General features: G+C 34.9%; 1 protein-coding gene across 5 annotated transcripts in view; it reads right to left on the bottom strand.

Annotated features, from left to right (window-relative positions):
* The window catches only part of LYRM7 (LYR motif containing 7), a 169,672-nt gene that overhangs the window by 141,666 nt on the left and 10,456 nt on the right, over positions 1 to 17,550 (bottom strand). For 4 of the 5 annotated variants that reach the window (XM_082380798.1, XM_082380800.1, XM_082380799.1 and 1 more), the window contains exons 2-4: positions 15,691 to 15,763; positions 13,468 to 13,538; positions 8,492 to 8,573 (exon numbers count right to left, since the gene is read on the bottom strand). In XM_082380798.1, the coding sequence (XP_082236924.1) occupies positions 8,492 to 8,573; positions 13,468 to 13,538; positions 15,691 to 15,763 (226 nt within the window). The remainder of the gene's footprint in view (positions 1 to 8,491; positions 8,574 to 13,467; positions 13,539 to 15,690; positions 15,764 to 17,550) is intronic. The other variant, XM_082380797.1, reaches the window with a different exon arrangement.

Genomic DNA, 17,550 nt, shown 5'->3' with positions numbered 1-17,550 from the left:
TGGAAAGAAAATAGTTTTCCCAATATTTTTAAGATTTTAAAAATAAGGAATTTTTCTCAAATGATGAAATTATTATATCTATAATAAAGAATAGTGAAATTATCTTCAAGGATAAGGAAAGCACTCTTTTTTAAAAGATTTTTTAAAAATTAAAGACAAAGAAAAATTATTGAAAGCAGCAAGGGAAAAACGACAAATAACATACAAGGGAACTCCCATAAGGTTAACAGCTGATTTCTCAGCAGAAACTCTACAAGCCAGAAGGGAGTGGCATGATATACTTAAAGTGATGAAAGGGAAGAACCTACAACCAAGATTACTCTACCCGGCAAGGATCTCATTTAGATTTGATGGAGAAATCAAAAGCTTTACAGACAAGCAAAAGCTACGAGAATTCAGCACCACCAAACCAGCTCTACAACAAATGCTAAAGGAACTTCTCTAAGTGGGAAACACAAGAGAAGAAAAGGACCTACAAAAACAAACCCAAAACAATTAAGAAAATGGTCATAGGAACATACATATCGATAATTACCTTAAACGTGAATGGATTAAATGCCCCAACCAAAAGACATAGACTGGCTGAATGGATACAAAAACAAGACCCATATATATGCTGTCTACAAGAGACCCACTTTAGACCTAGGGACACATACAGACTGAAAGTGAGGGGATGGAAAAAGATATTCCATGCAAATGGAAATCAAAAGAAAGCTGGAGTAGCTATACTCATATCAGATAAAATAGACTTTAAAATAAAGAATGTTACAAGAGACAAGGAAGGACACTACATGATGATCAAGGGATCAATCCAAGAAGAAGATATAACAATTATAAATATATATGCACCCGACATAGGAGCACCTCAATACATAAGGCAACTGCTAACAGCTATAAAAGAGGAAATTGACAGTAACACAATAATAGTGGGGGACTTTAACACCTCACTTACACCAATGGACAGATCATCCAAAATGAAAATAAATAAGGAAACAGAAGCTTTAAATGACACAATAGACCAGTTAGATTTAATTGATATATATAGGACATTCCATCCAAAACCAGCAGATTACACGTTCTTCTCAAGTGCGCACGGAACATACTCCAGGATAGATCACATCTTGGGTCACAAATCAAGCCTCAGTAAATTTAAGAAAATTGAAATCATATCAAGCATCTTTTCTGACCACAACACTATGAGATTAGAAATGAATTACAGGGAAAAAAACGTAAAAAAGACAAACACATGGAGGCTAAACAATACATTACTAAATAACCAAGAGATCACTGAAGAAATCAAAGAGGAAATCAAAAAATACCTAGAGACAAATGACAATGAAAACACGACGACCCAAAACCTATGGGATGCAGCAAAAGCAGTTCTAAGAGGGACGTTTATAGCTATACAAGCCTATCTCAAGAAACAAGAAAAATCTCAAGTAAACAATCTAACCTTACACCTAAAGAAACTAGAGAAAGAAGAACAAACAAAACCCAAAGTTAGCAGAAGGAAAGAAATCATAAAGATCAGAGCAGAAATAAATGAAATAGAAACAAAGAAAACAATAGCAAAGATCAATAAAACTAAAAGCTGGTTCTTTGAGAAGATAAACAAAATTGATAAGCCATTAGCCAGACTCATCAAGAAAAAGAGGGAGAGGACTCAAATCAATAAAATCAGAAATGAAAAAGGAGAAGTTACAACAGACACCGCAGAAATACAAAGCATCCTAAGAGACTACTACAAGCAACTTTATGCCAATAAAATGGACAACCTGGAAGAAATGGACAAATTCTTAGAAAGGTATAACCTTCCAAGACTGAACCAGGAAGAAACAGAAAATATGAACAGACTAATCACAAGTAATGAAATGGAAACTGTGATTAAAAATCTTCCAACAAACAAAAGCCCAGGACCAGATGGCTTCACAGGCGAATTCTATCAAACATTTAAAGAAGAGCTAACACCTATCCTTCTCAAACTCTTCCAAAAAATTGCAGAGGAAGGAACACTCCCAAACTCATTCTGTGAGGCCACCATCACCCTGATACCAAAACCAGACAAAGACACTACAAAAAAAGAAAATTACAGACCAATATCACTGATGAATATAGATGCAAAAATCCTCAACAAAATACTAGCAAACAGAATCCAACAACACATTAAAAGGATCATACACCACGATCAAGTAGGATTTATCCCAGGGATGCAAGGATTCTTCAATATACGCAAATCAATCAATGTGATACACCATATTAACAAATTGAAGAATAAAAACCATATGATCATCTCAATAGATGCAGAAAAAGCTTTTGACAAAATTCAACACCCATTTCTGATAAAAACTCTCCAGAAAGTGGGCATAGAGGGAACCTACCTCAACATAATAAAGGCCATATATGACAAACCCACAGCAAACATCATTCTCAATGGTGAAAAACTGAAAGCATTTCCTCTAAGATCAGGAATGAGACAAGGATGTCCACTCTCACCACTATTATTCAACATAGTTCTGGAAGTCCTAGCCACGGCAATCAGAGAAGAAAAAGAAATAAAAGGAATACAAATTGGAAAAGAAGAAGTAAAACTGTCACTGCGGATGACGTGATACTATACATAGAGAATCCTAAAACTGCCACCAGAAAACTGCTAGAGCTAATTAATGAATATGGTAAAGTTACAGGACACAAAATTAATGCACAGAAATCTCTTGCATTCCTATACACTAATGATGAAAAATCTGAAAGAGAAATTATGGAAACACTCCCATTTACCATTGCAACAAAAAGAATAAAATACCTAGGAATAAACCTACCTAGGGAGACAAAAGACCTGTATGCAGAAAACTATAAGACACTGATGAAACAAATTAAAGATGATACCAACAGATGGAGAGATATACCATGTTCTTGGATTGGAAGAATCAACATTGTGAAAATGAGTATACTACCCAAAGCAATATACAGATTCAATGCAATCCCTATCAAATTACCAATGGCATTTTTTACGGAGCTAGAACAAATCATCTTAAAATTTGTATGGAGTCACAAAAGACCCCGAATAGCCAAAGCAGTCTTGAGGGAAAAAAATGGAGCTGGAGGAATCAGACTCCCTGACTTCAGACTATACTACAAAGCTACAGTAATCAAGACAATATGGTACTGGCACAAAAACAGAAACATAGATCAATGGAACAAGATAGAAAGCCCAGAGATTAACCCACGCACCTATGGTCAACTAATCTATGACAAAGGAGGCAAAGATATACAATGGAGAAAAGACAGTCTCTTTAATAAGTGGTGCTGGGAAAACTGGACAGCTACATGTAAAAGAATGAAATTAGAATACTCCCTAACACCATACACAAAAATAAACTCAAAATGGATTAGAGACCTAAATATAAGACTGGACACTATAAAACTCTTAGAGAAAAACATAGGAAGAACACTCTTTGACATAAATCACAGCAAGATCTTTTTTGATCCACCTCCTAGAGTAATGGAAATAAAAACAAAAATAAACAAAGGGGACCTAATGAAACTTCAAAGCTTTTGCACAGCAAAGGAAACCATAAACAAGACGAAAAGACAACCCTCAGAATGGGAGAAAATATTTGCAAACGAATCAACGGACAAAGGATTAATCTCCAAAATATATAAACAGCTCATTCAGCTCAATATTAAAGAAACAAACACCCCAATCCAAAAATGGGCAGAAGACCTAAATAGACATTTCTCCAAAGAAGACATACAGACGGCCACGAAGCACATGAAAAGATGCTCAACATCACTAATTATTAGAGAAATGCAAATCAAAACTACAATGAGGTATCACCTCACTCCCGTTAGAATGGGCATCATCAGAAAATCTACAAACAACAAATGCTGGAGAGGGTGTGGAGAAAAGGGAACCCTCTTGCACTGTTGGTGGGAATGTAAATTGATACAGCCACTATGGAGAACAATATGGAGGTTCCTTAAAAAACTAAAAATAGAATTACCATATGACCCAGCAATCCCACTACTGGGCATATACCCAGAGAAAACCGTAATTCAAAAAGACACATGCACCCGAATGTTCATTGCAGCACTATTTACAATAGCCAGGTCATGGAAGCAACCTAAATGCCCATCAACAGACGAATGGATAAAGAAGTTGTGGTACATATATACAATGGAATATTACTCAGCCATAAAAAGGAACGAAATTGAGTCATTTGTTGAGAAGTGGATGGATCTAGAGACTGTCATACAGAGTGAAGTAAGTCAGAAAGAGAAAAACAAATATCGTATATTAATGCATGTATGTGGAACCTAGAAAAATGGTACAGATGAGCCGGTTTGCAGGGCAGAAGTTGAGACACAGATGTAGAGAACGGACATATGGACACCAAGGGGGGAAAACTGCGGTGGGGTGGGGATGGTGGTGTGCTGAATTGGGCGATTGGGATTGACATGTATACACTGATGTGTATAAAATTGATGCCTAATAAGAACCTGCAGTATAAAAAAACAAACAAAACAACTAATACTAAACTTTCATTGGGTTATTTGTATGGAAATATGTTAATATAAATGTTTCAGACATTACATGAAATTTCTAAAAATCTTATATTTGTATTTGTATGGAAATATGTATGGAAATATGTTAATATAAATGTTTCAGACATTACATGAAATTTCTAAAAATCTTATATGTTCTGGTATAATGTTATAAGTAATAATCCTAGTTATTACTTTAAAATGTATATCTCAGAAATGACTAATTTTCTTTTCAACTGCATTATTATGAACTTTCATCAAATCTTTAACTGTGGTCATTTTTAAGTCTTTTGTCATTTACAGACAGTTCTGGGTGTACTCTGATGCTTTTGCAAATACGTTCCTATAAAAGGGTTTCATCTTCAAGAAATTCATGGAAAAGACTCTGACAAGTACAGGTTTCTGGTAACTGACTGTACTGCTGAACTGAATGAATAAGCATTTTCAGAACTCTAATGAAAAACTGATGAACTCATAAAAGTGCTAACAAAAGATCAAGATGAAAAAAAAATTTATTACATGGGACTGAGTGAACTGATGAGGATGAGTATAATTTTTGTGACTCTCTGTCTGAATTAAAAAAAAAAAAATCCCACAAGGACTCAGAGGCAAAGAATATACAAATCAATTTTCACTGCAAAGTAAAGGAGCTGTTACAGTGGAGGATTACTGGACTGAATGTCAATATTATGACATAGTATGAGTGTGTTTCAGGTTTGGTAATTGCAATCATTGTTGCTTTTGTTGTGGTCATCCATGTACAATGCTTGGTGTCAGTCTATTTATCTCTTGTAAAAATAAAATACAGTGTGTGTGTGTGAAAAAAAAAAAAAGGAACAAATGAGAAATTATTTAGGATAAAGAGTTCTTTCTGCTAGTCAGTATTTAATTTCCACTGTAGATATTTAGAAGGGAGAAAAAAAGAGATGGATTTAGAATTTAGGCATACAGGTAATTACTTTTGTAGATGAAGTTTCATTTCATTATTTTCAGTTTCTATTATTTTTCATGTTGGGGCTTTATCTGATCTTTTTTAGAGATACACAGTCACAACTCTATTTTCTAGCCAAGAAGAATTTTAATTCCTCTCACTTCTGTATGCCAGTACAGACATTGCTAAAATATGTGGAGGAATTTTACTTAAAGTAACTTCTTAAAACAGAGATTAAAGACTCAAATTTGTTCTATCTTAAACCCATAGGAATAAAGTAGGAAAAAAGAGACCCATATATAACTTAACAGAAAGAATGAGGCCTTTATTAAGGCAATATAGCATTAGATACTAATAATCATGTAAGAGTCAAAATTTTCAATCTTGTGGGAAAATTAAACTATACAGAAAACCAAAAGAAAAAAAGAAATTTAAACCAATATTATCATATTTAAAATCAGGCTTCTGAAGTGTAGCTATCAAATTTAGTTATCTGAAATAACCTAAATTTTTATTCATATACTAAAGATAATATTTTGCTGTGATTACCCATATAAAATTTTGGCTATAGTACACAGAAGCTCTAAAGATTATTATTAAGATTAAAGACAATGACTACAAATTTTCAATTTAGGATTAACCATGTTTATTGCCCTTAGAAATATAACTGGATCTGATAATTTCTGATAAATACTCATGAACTAAAAATAACTTTAAAAGCCCTATAGGACATATACTACTAGATATTCAGATTTACTGTAAGGCTGTAGTAATCAAGACATTATGGTTTATGATGCAAGGACAGAAAAACAAACTAATTGAAGAGATTATAAAGTCCAGAAACAGATGCACACATACACAGTTATTTGATTTTATGATAAAGGTGACCCTACAGTGCAGCGGGGAAAGAGTGGTCTTTTCAATAAATGATGCTGGAATCAATATTTCAGTTCCAATGATGCTGGAACTGAATATTCAGATGTAAAAAAATAAATCTTGACTCCTATCTCATACCATATACAAAAATCAACTCTAGTTGATATAAACAACCAAATGAAAAAGACCAAACAATAAAGCTTTCGGAAGAAGCATAGGATAATCTCTTCATGACCTTGCTTGAGACAGGAAAAGATTTCTTAAACAAGACTCAGAAAAATATTAACCATAAAGGAAAAAAGGGATTAACTGGACTACATTAAAATTAAGACCTTCTCATCAAAAGATAAAAACACCAAAACAAAAAAGCAAGACAAAAAGTAGAAGATTCTTATAATACATATATCCAACAAAGGATTTATATTCAGAACATACAAAGAATTTCTTCAAATCAATAATAAAAAGGCAGATAACCTCTTAGAAAAATGGGCAAAAGACTTGAACAGCCACTTCATAAAAGAGAATATCCAAATGGCCATTAAACAACTGAAAAGGTGCTAATCCTTCATTAATTACCAGAGAAATGCAAATTAAAATCACAATGTGATACCATTACATAACCACCAGAAACTCTAAAATTAAGAGATGCACAGTATCAAAGAGCTGGTGAGGATATAAAGCAACTGGAGTTCTCAGATACCACTGCTGCAAGTGTAACTTAGCCTAACTACTTTGGAAAGCTGGTTAGCAGTACCTATTAAAGCTGAGTAAACACATACCATATGACACAGAAGTTTCACTCATACAATGTTCACAGAAATGTTGCTACACACAATGATAAAGATGAATCTCACAAATATTGAGAGAAAGAAGCCAGACAAAACAGAAATCCTATATGATTCCATTTACATAAGGTTCAAACACTCTATTATATTAGGTTAAAATTGATAGTGTTAAAAGGACAGTGGTTATACTTATGGGGAGGGGTTGACGGGAAGGGACATCAGGGCATGAGGGGGGGCTTTTGGGAAAGTGGTAACATTATATAACTTGATGTGGATGTTGGTTACATGATATTTCACTTGGTGAAAATTCACTGGGCTATACTATTATAAATTGTGTACTTTTCTGTTTGTATGTTGTTTGTATCTTTGCTGTTGTTTCTGTCCCCCAAAATACTTCAGGGAATGAAAACCAAATATTATGTGAAATGAGAGTCTGCTGAAGCCCCACCAGGAGTTTGGAGGTATAATGGAGGATTCTCAACTATATAACCATTTTGTATAATCCCAATTCTTCTGAATTAAAATAGTAGAATCATGGGAGAAAAGATAAAGAAATAGACATAGTCTAGGTAGGTGACAAATTATACTAGGAAAATTAAGAATGCCAGATAAATTTTATAAGAACAGTCACACAGGAGGCAAACTTCTGAGATATTGCAGGTTCAGTTCCAGACCACTACAATAAAGTGAGTATCTCAATACAGCAAATCACACCAATTTTTGGTTTCCTAGAGCATATAAGAGTTATGTTTACACTATACTATAGTCTATTAAATGTCTAACAGCATTATGTCTAAAAAAACAATGTACATACATTAATTTAAAAATACTTCATTGCTATAATATGCTAACCATTATCTGAGCCTTCAGCAAGTTGTAGCAGTAATATCAAAGATCACTGACCACAGATCACTATAACAAATATAGTAATAATGAAAAACTTTGAAATACTTCAAGAATTACCAAAATGTTACACCGAGACACCAAGTGAGCAAATGCTGTAAGAAAAATGGCACCGATAGACTTGCTTGATGCAGGGTTGCCACAAACCTTCAGTTTGTGAAAAATGCATTATCTGGGAAGTGCAATAAATTGCGGTATGCATATACTGCCTTTGTAACTGTAGTTTTGCAGTATAACCAGTGGTTAAGATTAAGAAGAAAAAATAAATAAAAGAAAAAAAGTCCGGTAAGCAAACTTTCATAATTCAGCATTTTTAAATACAGCCTTATAAATGTGTACAATATATAACACATTGGCAAAATCAACTTGTTTTAGTAATCAGCATTAAAAGCACTGTAATTGGTCAATAGTTTAAAATACATTGCAAGCAACATTTTTCTTTAATATTACTTACTCAGCGTATTGTGGTCTGTGTGAATACCTTGTATAACAGATGTTCTGAGTATCAATTCAACATCAGAACCTATTTTTATTAGCTGTTAAGAAAACCAAAAAATAAATAAATAAATAGACTAAATCCTCTGTTTTTTTCAATGGTTCACATGAATGTACTGTTTTTGAAAACTAAAGGTTTACTACAATTCTTTTTAGGTGATACTTGCCTTTAACTTTTTTTTTTAAAGAATATATTTATTTATTTATTGGCTGCATTGGGTCTTCGTTGCTGTGCACGGGCTTTCTCTAGTTGCGGCAAGCGCACAGGCTTCTCACTGCGGTGGCTTCTCTTGTTGCGGAGCACAGCTCTAGGAGTGTGGGCTTCAGTAGTTGTGGCTGGCAGGCTCTAGAGCGCAGGCTCAGTAGTTGTGGCACACGGGCTTAGTTGCTCCGTGGCGTGTGGAGCCTTCCTGGACCAGAGCTCGAACCCGTGTCCTCTGCATTGGCAGGCGGATTCTTAACCACCGTGCCACCAGGGAAGCCCCTTGCCTTTAACTTTTATTTTTGTTTTTGGCCACGCTGCGGGATCTTAGTTCCCGACCAGGGAACAAACCCATGCTCTCAGCAGTGGAAGCGTAGATTCCTAACCACTGGACCACCAGGGAATTCCCTTGCCTTTAACTTTTTGTAACCATTCCAAGCATACAGAAAGCTCAGACATGCGTATACTTTTACCTTTTATCTATCCATTCCATATTTTGTTCCAAGACAGATTTGGAGTATGTTTTGTTGTAATATATATTTTACAATGTGTTTAAAATGTGCATTTTGTTTTTTTGAGAGTGGCTGAATCTTTCTTTCACTGTAGAGTTGGATGTTCTGAACACTAGAAAGAGTACTGGATCAGGAGGCAGAATACTTGGACTCCCAACTCTGGCTCTGTCATCAAGTGTATGGCCTTGGGTTAATACCTACTCACTAAGTTTCAGAACTCATCATTGCAAAATGAAGAACTGAACTAAAACAGTGAGTCTCAAAGCTGTGGACCTTGAGACCCTTTCAGGGGACCCATAAAGTCAAAATTATTTTCATAATACTAGAGCTGTCTGCATTGTTCGAGCTGTGAGCACAAGTAGAGTTTTCTCTTTGGAATACCATTTTTACTTTTATAGACAAACTCTGTTTATTAAGATTTGGGTAACTGGCAGATAGGTGAAATGAGTATGTCACTTTAAGAAAACAACTGACAGTATTTAATGGCAATGATAAAATTCAAGCTTTCAAGCAAAAATCAGAATTCTGGAGAAGCTGTATCTGTCACTGTAAGCTTGACAGCTTCCCAATACTTAAAGATTGTTCTGATGAGATGTATATTAAGATGTAATTTTAAAATATTACATATTGAACTATGTCAACATTTGGAAGATCTGCATTACTTGGTGAATCTACTTTTTCCAAATCATCAGTGCATGATGTTACAAAACATGCATGACTAAAAGATCCATTCAAAGGGAAAGATAGATTAAAATCTGTTGGTCTACTAAATGACCAACAGATTTATATGTTATACCTATCAATATTTACCATATTAGAGAAGGGCATATTGGAGAATATCCTAGGAAGAAGCAACAGCATAAATGGCCTGAGATAGGAAAGTTCTTGGTAAACTGAAGCACCCTCAAAGAAGGCACTGAGGTTGGAAGAGTGAGAAGTATGTGGTGAATTGAGGCAGGAAGTTAACAGGGGTCAGATGATACAGTGTTATAGGTCATGGTGGGTAGAGACTTTAGATTTTAATTGGAATGGGATGAGGAGCTATGGGGATTGTGAGTAGAGGAGTGATGGGATATGCCTTTTTTTAAAAGGCTCACTGCCTTTATAAGTATTGAGAATAGGCTGCAGGGAGTTAGGGCAGAAGCAACAAGACCCACTAGGAGGCTGTTGTAACAACCCAGTGAGAAATAATGATGGCTTGAACCAGGAAATAATAATGGGGCAAATAAGAAGTGGTTGAATTCTGGGTATATTTTGAAGGTTAAGTCAATAGGATTTGCTTCCAGATTGGATGTAAATGTGAGAGAAGGAAAGCAGTCGAAAAAGAGAGCACCAAGGGTTTTGGTCTGAGCATCAGAAGGAGCAAGCTGCCATTAATTGACATGGAGAAGGCTGTAGGAGAGCAAAGCCTCACCTCCCGACAGAGCTGAGAAGGGGCTTAGAAGGGGAGAGAAAGAAAAACAATGCGCCTCCTCACCCACTGGAGGTGCATAAACTGAGCTGAGTCTTAGGTTTAAGGCTGGAAACAAGGCTAGATGAGAAACAAGGGATTATGGGAGATCAAAGGGGATGAGCAGGATGTGGTATGTATGAGTCCTAGGAACCACCCCCGCAAAGGATAAAAACACACACCCACACACATCCATTGGTCTAACAGATAACAGAGTTCCGCATTGCATCTAACCTTTAAAGAAATTTACCACTTGTTGAGGTATGATATCAAAGAATATTCACAATTATTTGAAAAGGCTAATATATACACCTACCCTCCTCCAACTACCTATTTGTATAAGGCTGAATTTTCTTCATATAATTCAATCTAAAAAAACATACATTGCCAGATTGAATAAGGAAGCAGGTATGAGAATTTAGCTGACTCCTATTAAGCCAGACATTAAAGAGATTTGCAAAAATATAAAATAATGCCTTTTTTCTTACTAAATTTTTCTGAAAATATAGTTATTTTTCATAAATATTGTATTTAATAGGTAATGAGCTTATTATTTTTAAATTATTTAATCAACATATATTTTTAAAATTTCTCAGTTTTAAATCCTAATATGGTAAATATTGATAGGTATAACATATAAATAGCACTTTTTGGGGTCTTCAGTTTTTCAGAAGGTAAAGTGGTCTTGAAACCAAAAAGTTTGAGAACTGCTGGTCAAGAGGATGCCTACGATTCCTTTTGGTGCCAAGACTTCATGACAATACATGACAATGTAATTATCTAAAAACTACTAAGTATTTAATAAATGCAGAGTTACAGAAAGTACAAAATATACACTTGTATATAACAAATATCTAATTTCAAGAGTGCTTAACGTGGGCTTCCCTGGTGGTGCAGTAGTTAAGACTCTGCCTGCCAATGCACGGGACATGGGTTTGAGCTCTGGTCCAGGAAGATCCCACCTGCCACGGAGCAACTAAGCCCGTGTGCCACAACTACTGAGCCTGTGCTCTAGTGCCCACGAGCCACAACTACTGAAGCCTGCATGCCTACAGCTCATGCTCCGCAACAAGAGAAGCCACCACAATGAGAAGCCCGCGCACCACAATGAAGAGTAGCTCCCGCTTGCCACAACTAGAGAAAGCCCGCGAGCAACCAAAAATAAATAAATAAAATAAATAAATTTATATATATATAAAAAAAGAGTGCTTAATGTGAGTGCTCTACAAGTGAAATTAATTTGGGAGATGGTAGTTCATTTTTCCAGTTTAGCTAATATAAACAGACCTCAATTAAAAAATTTTTAAATCATGACTTCAAAATTTAAAAACACTTACAGGCATACCTCAGAGATATTGTGGGTTCAGTTCCAGACCACCACAATAAAACAAATATCATAATAAAGTGAGTCATACGAATTTTTTGGTTTCCAACTGCATATAAAAGTTATGTTTACAATATACAGTAGTCTATTAAGTGTGCAACAGCATTATGTCTAAAAAAACAATGTTCGTACCTTAATTAAAAACACCTTATTACTAAAAAATGCTAACCAGCATCTGACAATGCAGGGTTGCCCCAAACCTTCAATTTGTAAAAAACACAGATTCTGTGAAGTGCAATAAACCGAAGCACAATAAAATGAGGTATACCTGTACCATATTGTTATTAATCAGTCTACCAAATAGCAAAATAGTACAAACTTCAGTATATACATTTTAACTTCTCCTCAAGTCATGACCTGATTAGAATGTAATTTTAACTTCTTTCATGAATAAAAATTACATAGTCCCTGTTTGCCCTATCATACACTTAAGTGAAATTTCCCCCTTTTTTCTTTATGTTATAGGGAAAGAAATCCTTAGGCTACCTCATTTTGTCTCGTTAGTTTATCGCAGATATTTACTATTTCAAAAATAGCATTTTCTCTACTAAGTATAAAAGTATTTGTATAAAAAAATTTTTTTTCACCATGTGGAAATTCTATTAAACATGGAAGAATTTCTCTAATTTGTACCTTCCTCTTTATCAAACCAATTCTTGGAATCTTAATTATCCCAGCAAATAATTTTTCATTTTTCATTTTCTTCCTAATGGTCCTTTCCCTACATTTATACAAAGTTAGATACAGGAACACCTAGGAAGCAGTGTTCCTTCCTAAGACGGAGACAATGTATATATATGCATATGATTTTATACAGGAAAAGAATCATTTTGCACTTTTTCAATGAACATGTACTGGGAATACTAGGGAGCTCACCGACTAGTGTTAGTAGATTGTCTTCAACTACGGCAAGTGACTAAAATGCAAATACAGAAGGCAAAGCAAGAATAGTTCATAAAGTCTTGCTGGTTAACTTCCACAGCCAGGATATGAATTAAAAAAAAAATTCTGTCTAGTTGAGCTAAATGAGTAGACGTTCCCTCTGTGTAACTCTGAGTGAGTTACCACAACACTCACTCTCCTTAGTTTCAGTCACTTGCCTTAGATGAAGATAGCATTTCTGTGAATTTCTGGGTTGGTTCAGCTGCTCTTGCTTTGATCATGGCTACACTCATGTTCTCTTCACCAGGCAACTTGCTATCTTAAGGGTGTAGGCAGATGACCCTGAGAAGGTGAGTCAAACCAAACAAGTGAAGGTTATCTATAGTTGTGATGGCTTTAACTATCAAGTAATGATTTTTATTTCATATAATCCCTCTATTTTTATCATTTCCTCTAGTTGCTAAAATTTGAGTTTTATTGTAATTGAAAAACTTAATTACTGTACCTCTTCTATTTTCTTAGGAGAAGTTTCACTTTTATTACATTTGAATTCTTCGTTTATCTTTATTCTGGCTGCTAGAAAAAGAAAAAATATGTATATAGTTATTTGCTTTTCTTTTTTTTCTTTTTTCTTTTTTAATATTTATTTATTTATTTTGGCTGCACCAGGTCTTAGTTGTAGCATGCAGGATCTTCACTGCGGCATGCGGGATCCTTTGTTGCGGCATGTGGGATCTTTAGTTGCGGCATGTGGAATTCTTAGTTGCGGCATACGGACTCTTAGGTGTGGCATGCATGCGGGATCTAGTTCCCCCGACCAGGAATCAAACTGGGGACCCCTGCATTGGGAGCATGGAGTCTTACCCACTGGACAACCAGTGAAGTCCCTGCTTTTCTAATTTATAATTCCTGTCCCAATAATTTACATATTATTCATTATACTACGATACTACATACTATATACATATATCTACTACTTCTCTAGTAGAAAAAATAATTTTGCCCCATGTAAAACAAAGTATAAAAATAAGAAATTTATTTAGAAAGTCCTTGGAGAGCTTTTGACAGGCTGGCAAATTTGTAATTAAACCTAATACATATTTTTAGCACTCTAATACTTTTGTTTCCTGCTTTTTATTTCTAATTTCATTTTGAACCTCTAGCTATGAGATCCTAATAAATTCAAGTTAATACTTTGTTTCTGTAAATCTAAGGATTTGAATTAACATGCTTTTTTTAAAATGGCAAAACTCAATACATACAAGCATGTTAACCCTACCCCCCCGCCAACCACACACTTAAAATGAAGATATAGCAGCAAAGAGGATATACAAATAATTTTGGGTGCCTTGACTGACAAGTAAAGTGACTGATAAATAAAACTTTTGTTCATATACCACTGAGACTTTGGCATCACTACAGCAGCATAATTCAATATAACTGATAAACTGCCTTAGAGTGTGCTGTGAGCATTTAATGGAACAATTCATGTACAGTGCTTAGTAAATATTCAGTATTAGCTATTCTTATAATTATTTCACTTAAAAACATTTAAAACATTTAAAAATATGTTACGCTGGTGGAGATTAGCCATAAAACCTTCCTTCTATGCTCGATACATTTCAATATGTAAGGTGGGTAAGAGTTTAGGCTTTGGAGCCAGAATGTTTAGGCTAAATCCCAGCTCCACCTCTTACTAAGTATCATGTGGGGTAAATCCTTTCACACTTTGTCAGTTTTCTTATCTGAAAAAATAGAAATTATGATAGTAACTACCTCACAGGGCTGTGATAAGAATTAAATGAGGAATTTGTGTAAAGTACATATAATATGAGGCATATACTTTAATATTCAAGAAATTTTTTTCGGTAAATTACAAAAACTTGAATTCCTAGGGACAGTGGGGAAACTTTATGTAGGTGGCCTCTTTTTTTTAAATAGAGGTTGAATTTTTTTTTTTTAATTTTTATTGGGGTATAGTTGATTTATAATGTTGTGTTAGTTTCTGTTATACAGCAAAGTGAATCAGTTATACCTATACATATATCCACTCTGTTTTAGATTCTTTTCCCATATAGGTCATTACAGAGTATTAAGAAGAGTTCCCTGTGCTATACAGTAGGTCCTTATTAGTTATCTATTTTATATATAGCAGTGTGTATATGTCAATCCCAATATCTCAATTTATCCCTCCACCCCTCCCCCAAGGTGCCCTCTTAAAAGAGGTTTAGAAACTGAGTATGACCAACACAGAACCTAAGCTTTAGAGCTCTGAGTTCTGGATAAGACAGAAACCACTTTAAACAGTGAAATACTGAATTTGGAATCATTTGTGATAGATTCTCTTTCATAGCTGCTGTCACTTCTAGAAAGACACAAGGCATTAACAATATGGTAGTATCTGGTCTTAGAGGATGTGAAAATTTGATTATATAATAGATAAATGAGTTTCATGGCTTGAACATAAGGCAAATAATGGAGCACATTGAAATTCGGATCCTTTTTTGTCCCCTGATTTTTTATGAAAACTCGATCTTTAAAATTTTTTCTTTGTAGATACTTCTCAAAGAAGTGTAAGGTAAACTCATCTTTATTTAAAAAAACATTAGGGGAGAGATCGTGAAGGTCATTCCCCAAGATAGGTCTTGACCACCATACAGGGTCTCTTGTATTATTAGCAGCCGCCTGAAGAATGGACTTGCTCCAAAGGGGCAAAATATAAACTTACCTTCTAGTGCCCTAGCATCATTTTTAAAAACTTGTTGTCTGGTCCTGTGCAGTGTTTTAAAGAGCTGTAAAACCTATAAAGAAAATTAGAATTCAGACCTCAAAAGAAAAAATTTCACATTTTACATAATTACATGGATTAAACAGTATTTATTTTCTGTTTGTTTTTTAGACTATTTTTCGAAATAGCTGGTGAAAACAAGGGTTGGCCAAAACAACTTTCCCTTGATTATTTATCTTTAAATTAAAAAAAAATTAGCCTTATGTATTTACAAAAACAATACAAAAATTCTTTGAAACAAAACAATACGAGAATGGTTAAAAAGTTAATGATTCCCCCTGCCAAAACTAGTTTGCTAAGGTAACCAAATTTACCAGTCTGGTATTTGTTCTTATTTTGCTTAACCTGGGAACTTCATCTGTTCTTAAAGTCATACACACATGCACACAAACTCGTGAATATACTACATCTTAGAAGAGCCCAGAGGAAGATGTTTCAGATAATTTAGGCAGGTTTAATTGTGCTTTCTCAAAAAAGAAGTGGAATGCTGAGACTTCTGAATATTCTAAGACTGTGATAAAAAAAAACAAACAAAAAGGTATTCAATATTGTCCCCCCAATATTGCTCTTTCTTCTGTCTTCTCAATTTCAGTTATGGAAAACAATGGATTTCTCAAGCCAGAAATCTCTAGGTCATTCTTTATATCTACCTTACTCCTCATGTAGAAACTGTAGGGATGTTTCTCTAATCTTTTGTATATTCTCCATCACCCAAAACAATTTAAGTTCAGACCTCTCCCTATCTCTTGCTTAGACTACTGACAAAGATTTGTCAGTCTGCCACCATTCCCTCCTTTCCCCCAGTCCATTCACCAGATAACAATACCTAAACTTTACTAAGTGTATCCTGTGCGCTAGGCACTATTTTAAGTATTTTACATATACTAGAAAACCTAAAACATCAAAGGCAGATACCAAAACAGAAACAGAAAACGGGGAGCAGAAAACATAAAAATAAAACAAAACAAAGACTGACCAACCACAAAGAACCTTCTCAGAAACATAAATTATTACAAACATGGAATAACAACAAAAAGAAGTTACAGTAAATTTAAAAAGGAACATTCAGAAAATGCCCCCAAACTCTTGGATATCAAAAGAGTGATAGCAAAGATTAAGTTGAGAAAAACTACCCCGAAAATTGAATAAGAATTCAGAGATACAAAATAAGGAGAGAAAGGATACGAAAATTAAAGGAGTAGTCTAGATGGCCCAACAGTTATATTCACAGAGCTCCAACAAGACAGAACAAAGAAAACAGCCTCGGGCTTCCCTGGTGGCGCAGTGGTTGAGAATCTGCCTGCCAATGCAGGGGACGCAGGTTCGAGCCCTGGTCTGGGAAGATCCCACATGCCGCGGAGCAACTCGGCCCGTGAGCCACAATTACTGAGGCTGCGCGTCTGGAGCCTGTGCTCCGCAACAAGAGAGGCCGCGATAGTGAGAGGCCCGCGCACCGCGATGAAGAGTGGTCCCCACTTGCCGCAACTAGAGAAAGCCCTCGCACAGAAACGAAGACCCAACAAAGCCATACATACATACATACATACATAAATTAAAAAGAATGTAAGCAGACAAGAATAGCATTAAAAATAAATAAATAAAATAAAAAATAAAAAAAATAAAAATTAAAAAAACTAAACAAAAAAAAAAAAAGAAAAAAAGAAAACAGCCTCCATCAAGTGCTCAACACAAAACCCATGAATAATCTTGGAGGGAAAAAAACAGTTCACGTATAAAAAACAGAAAATCAGAATGGTACCTGATTTCTAAATAGCATCACTGTGAGAAGACAGTGGTATA

Source organism: Balaenoptera borealis, assembly GCF_965194805.1.
Source record: "Balaenoptera borealis genome assembly, chromosome: 2".
Lineage (NCBI taxonomy): Eukaryota > Metazoa > Chordata > Mammalia > Artiodactyla > Balaenopteridae > Balaenoptera > Balaenoptera borealis.
Note: the sequence above shows the minus strand (reverse complement) of the source record. Positions and strands in the feature narration are given on the sequence as shown.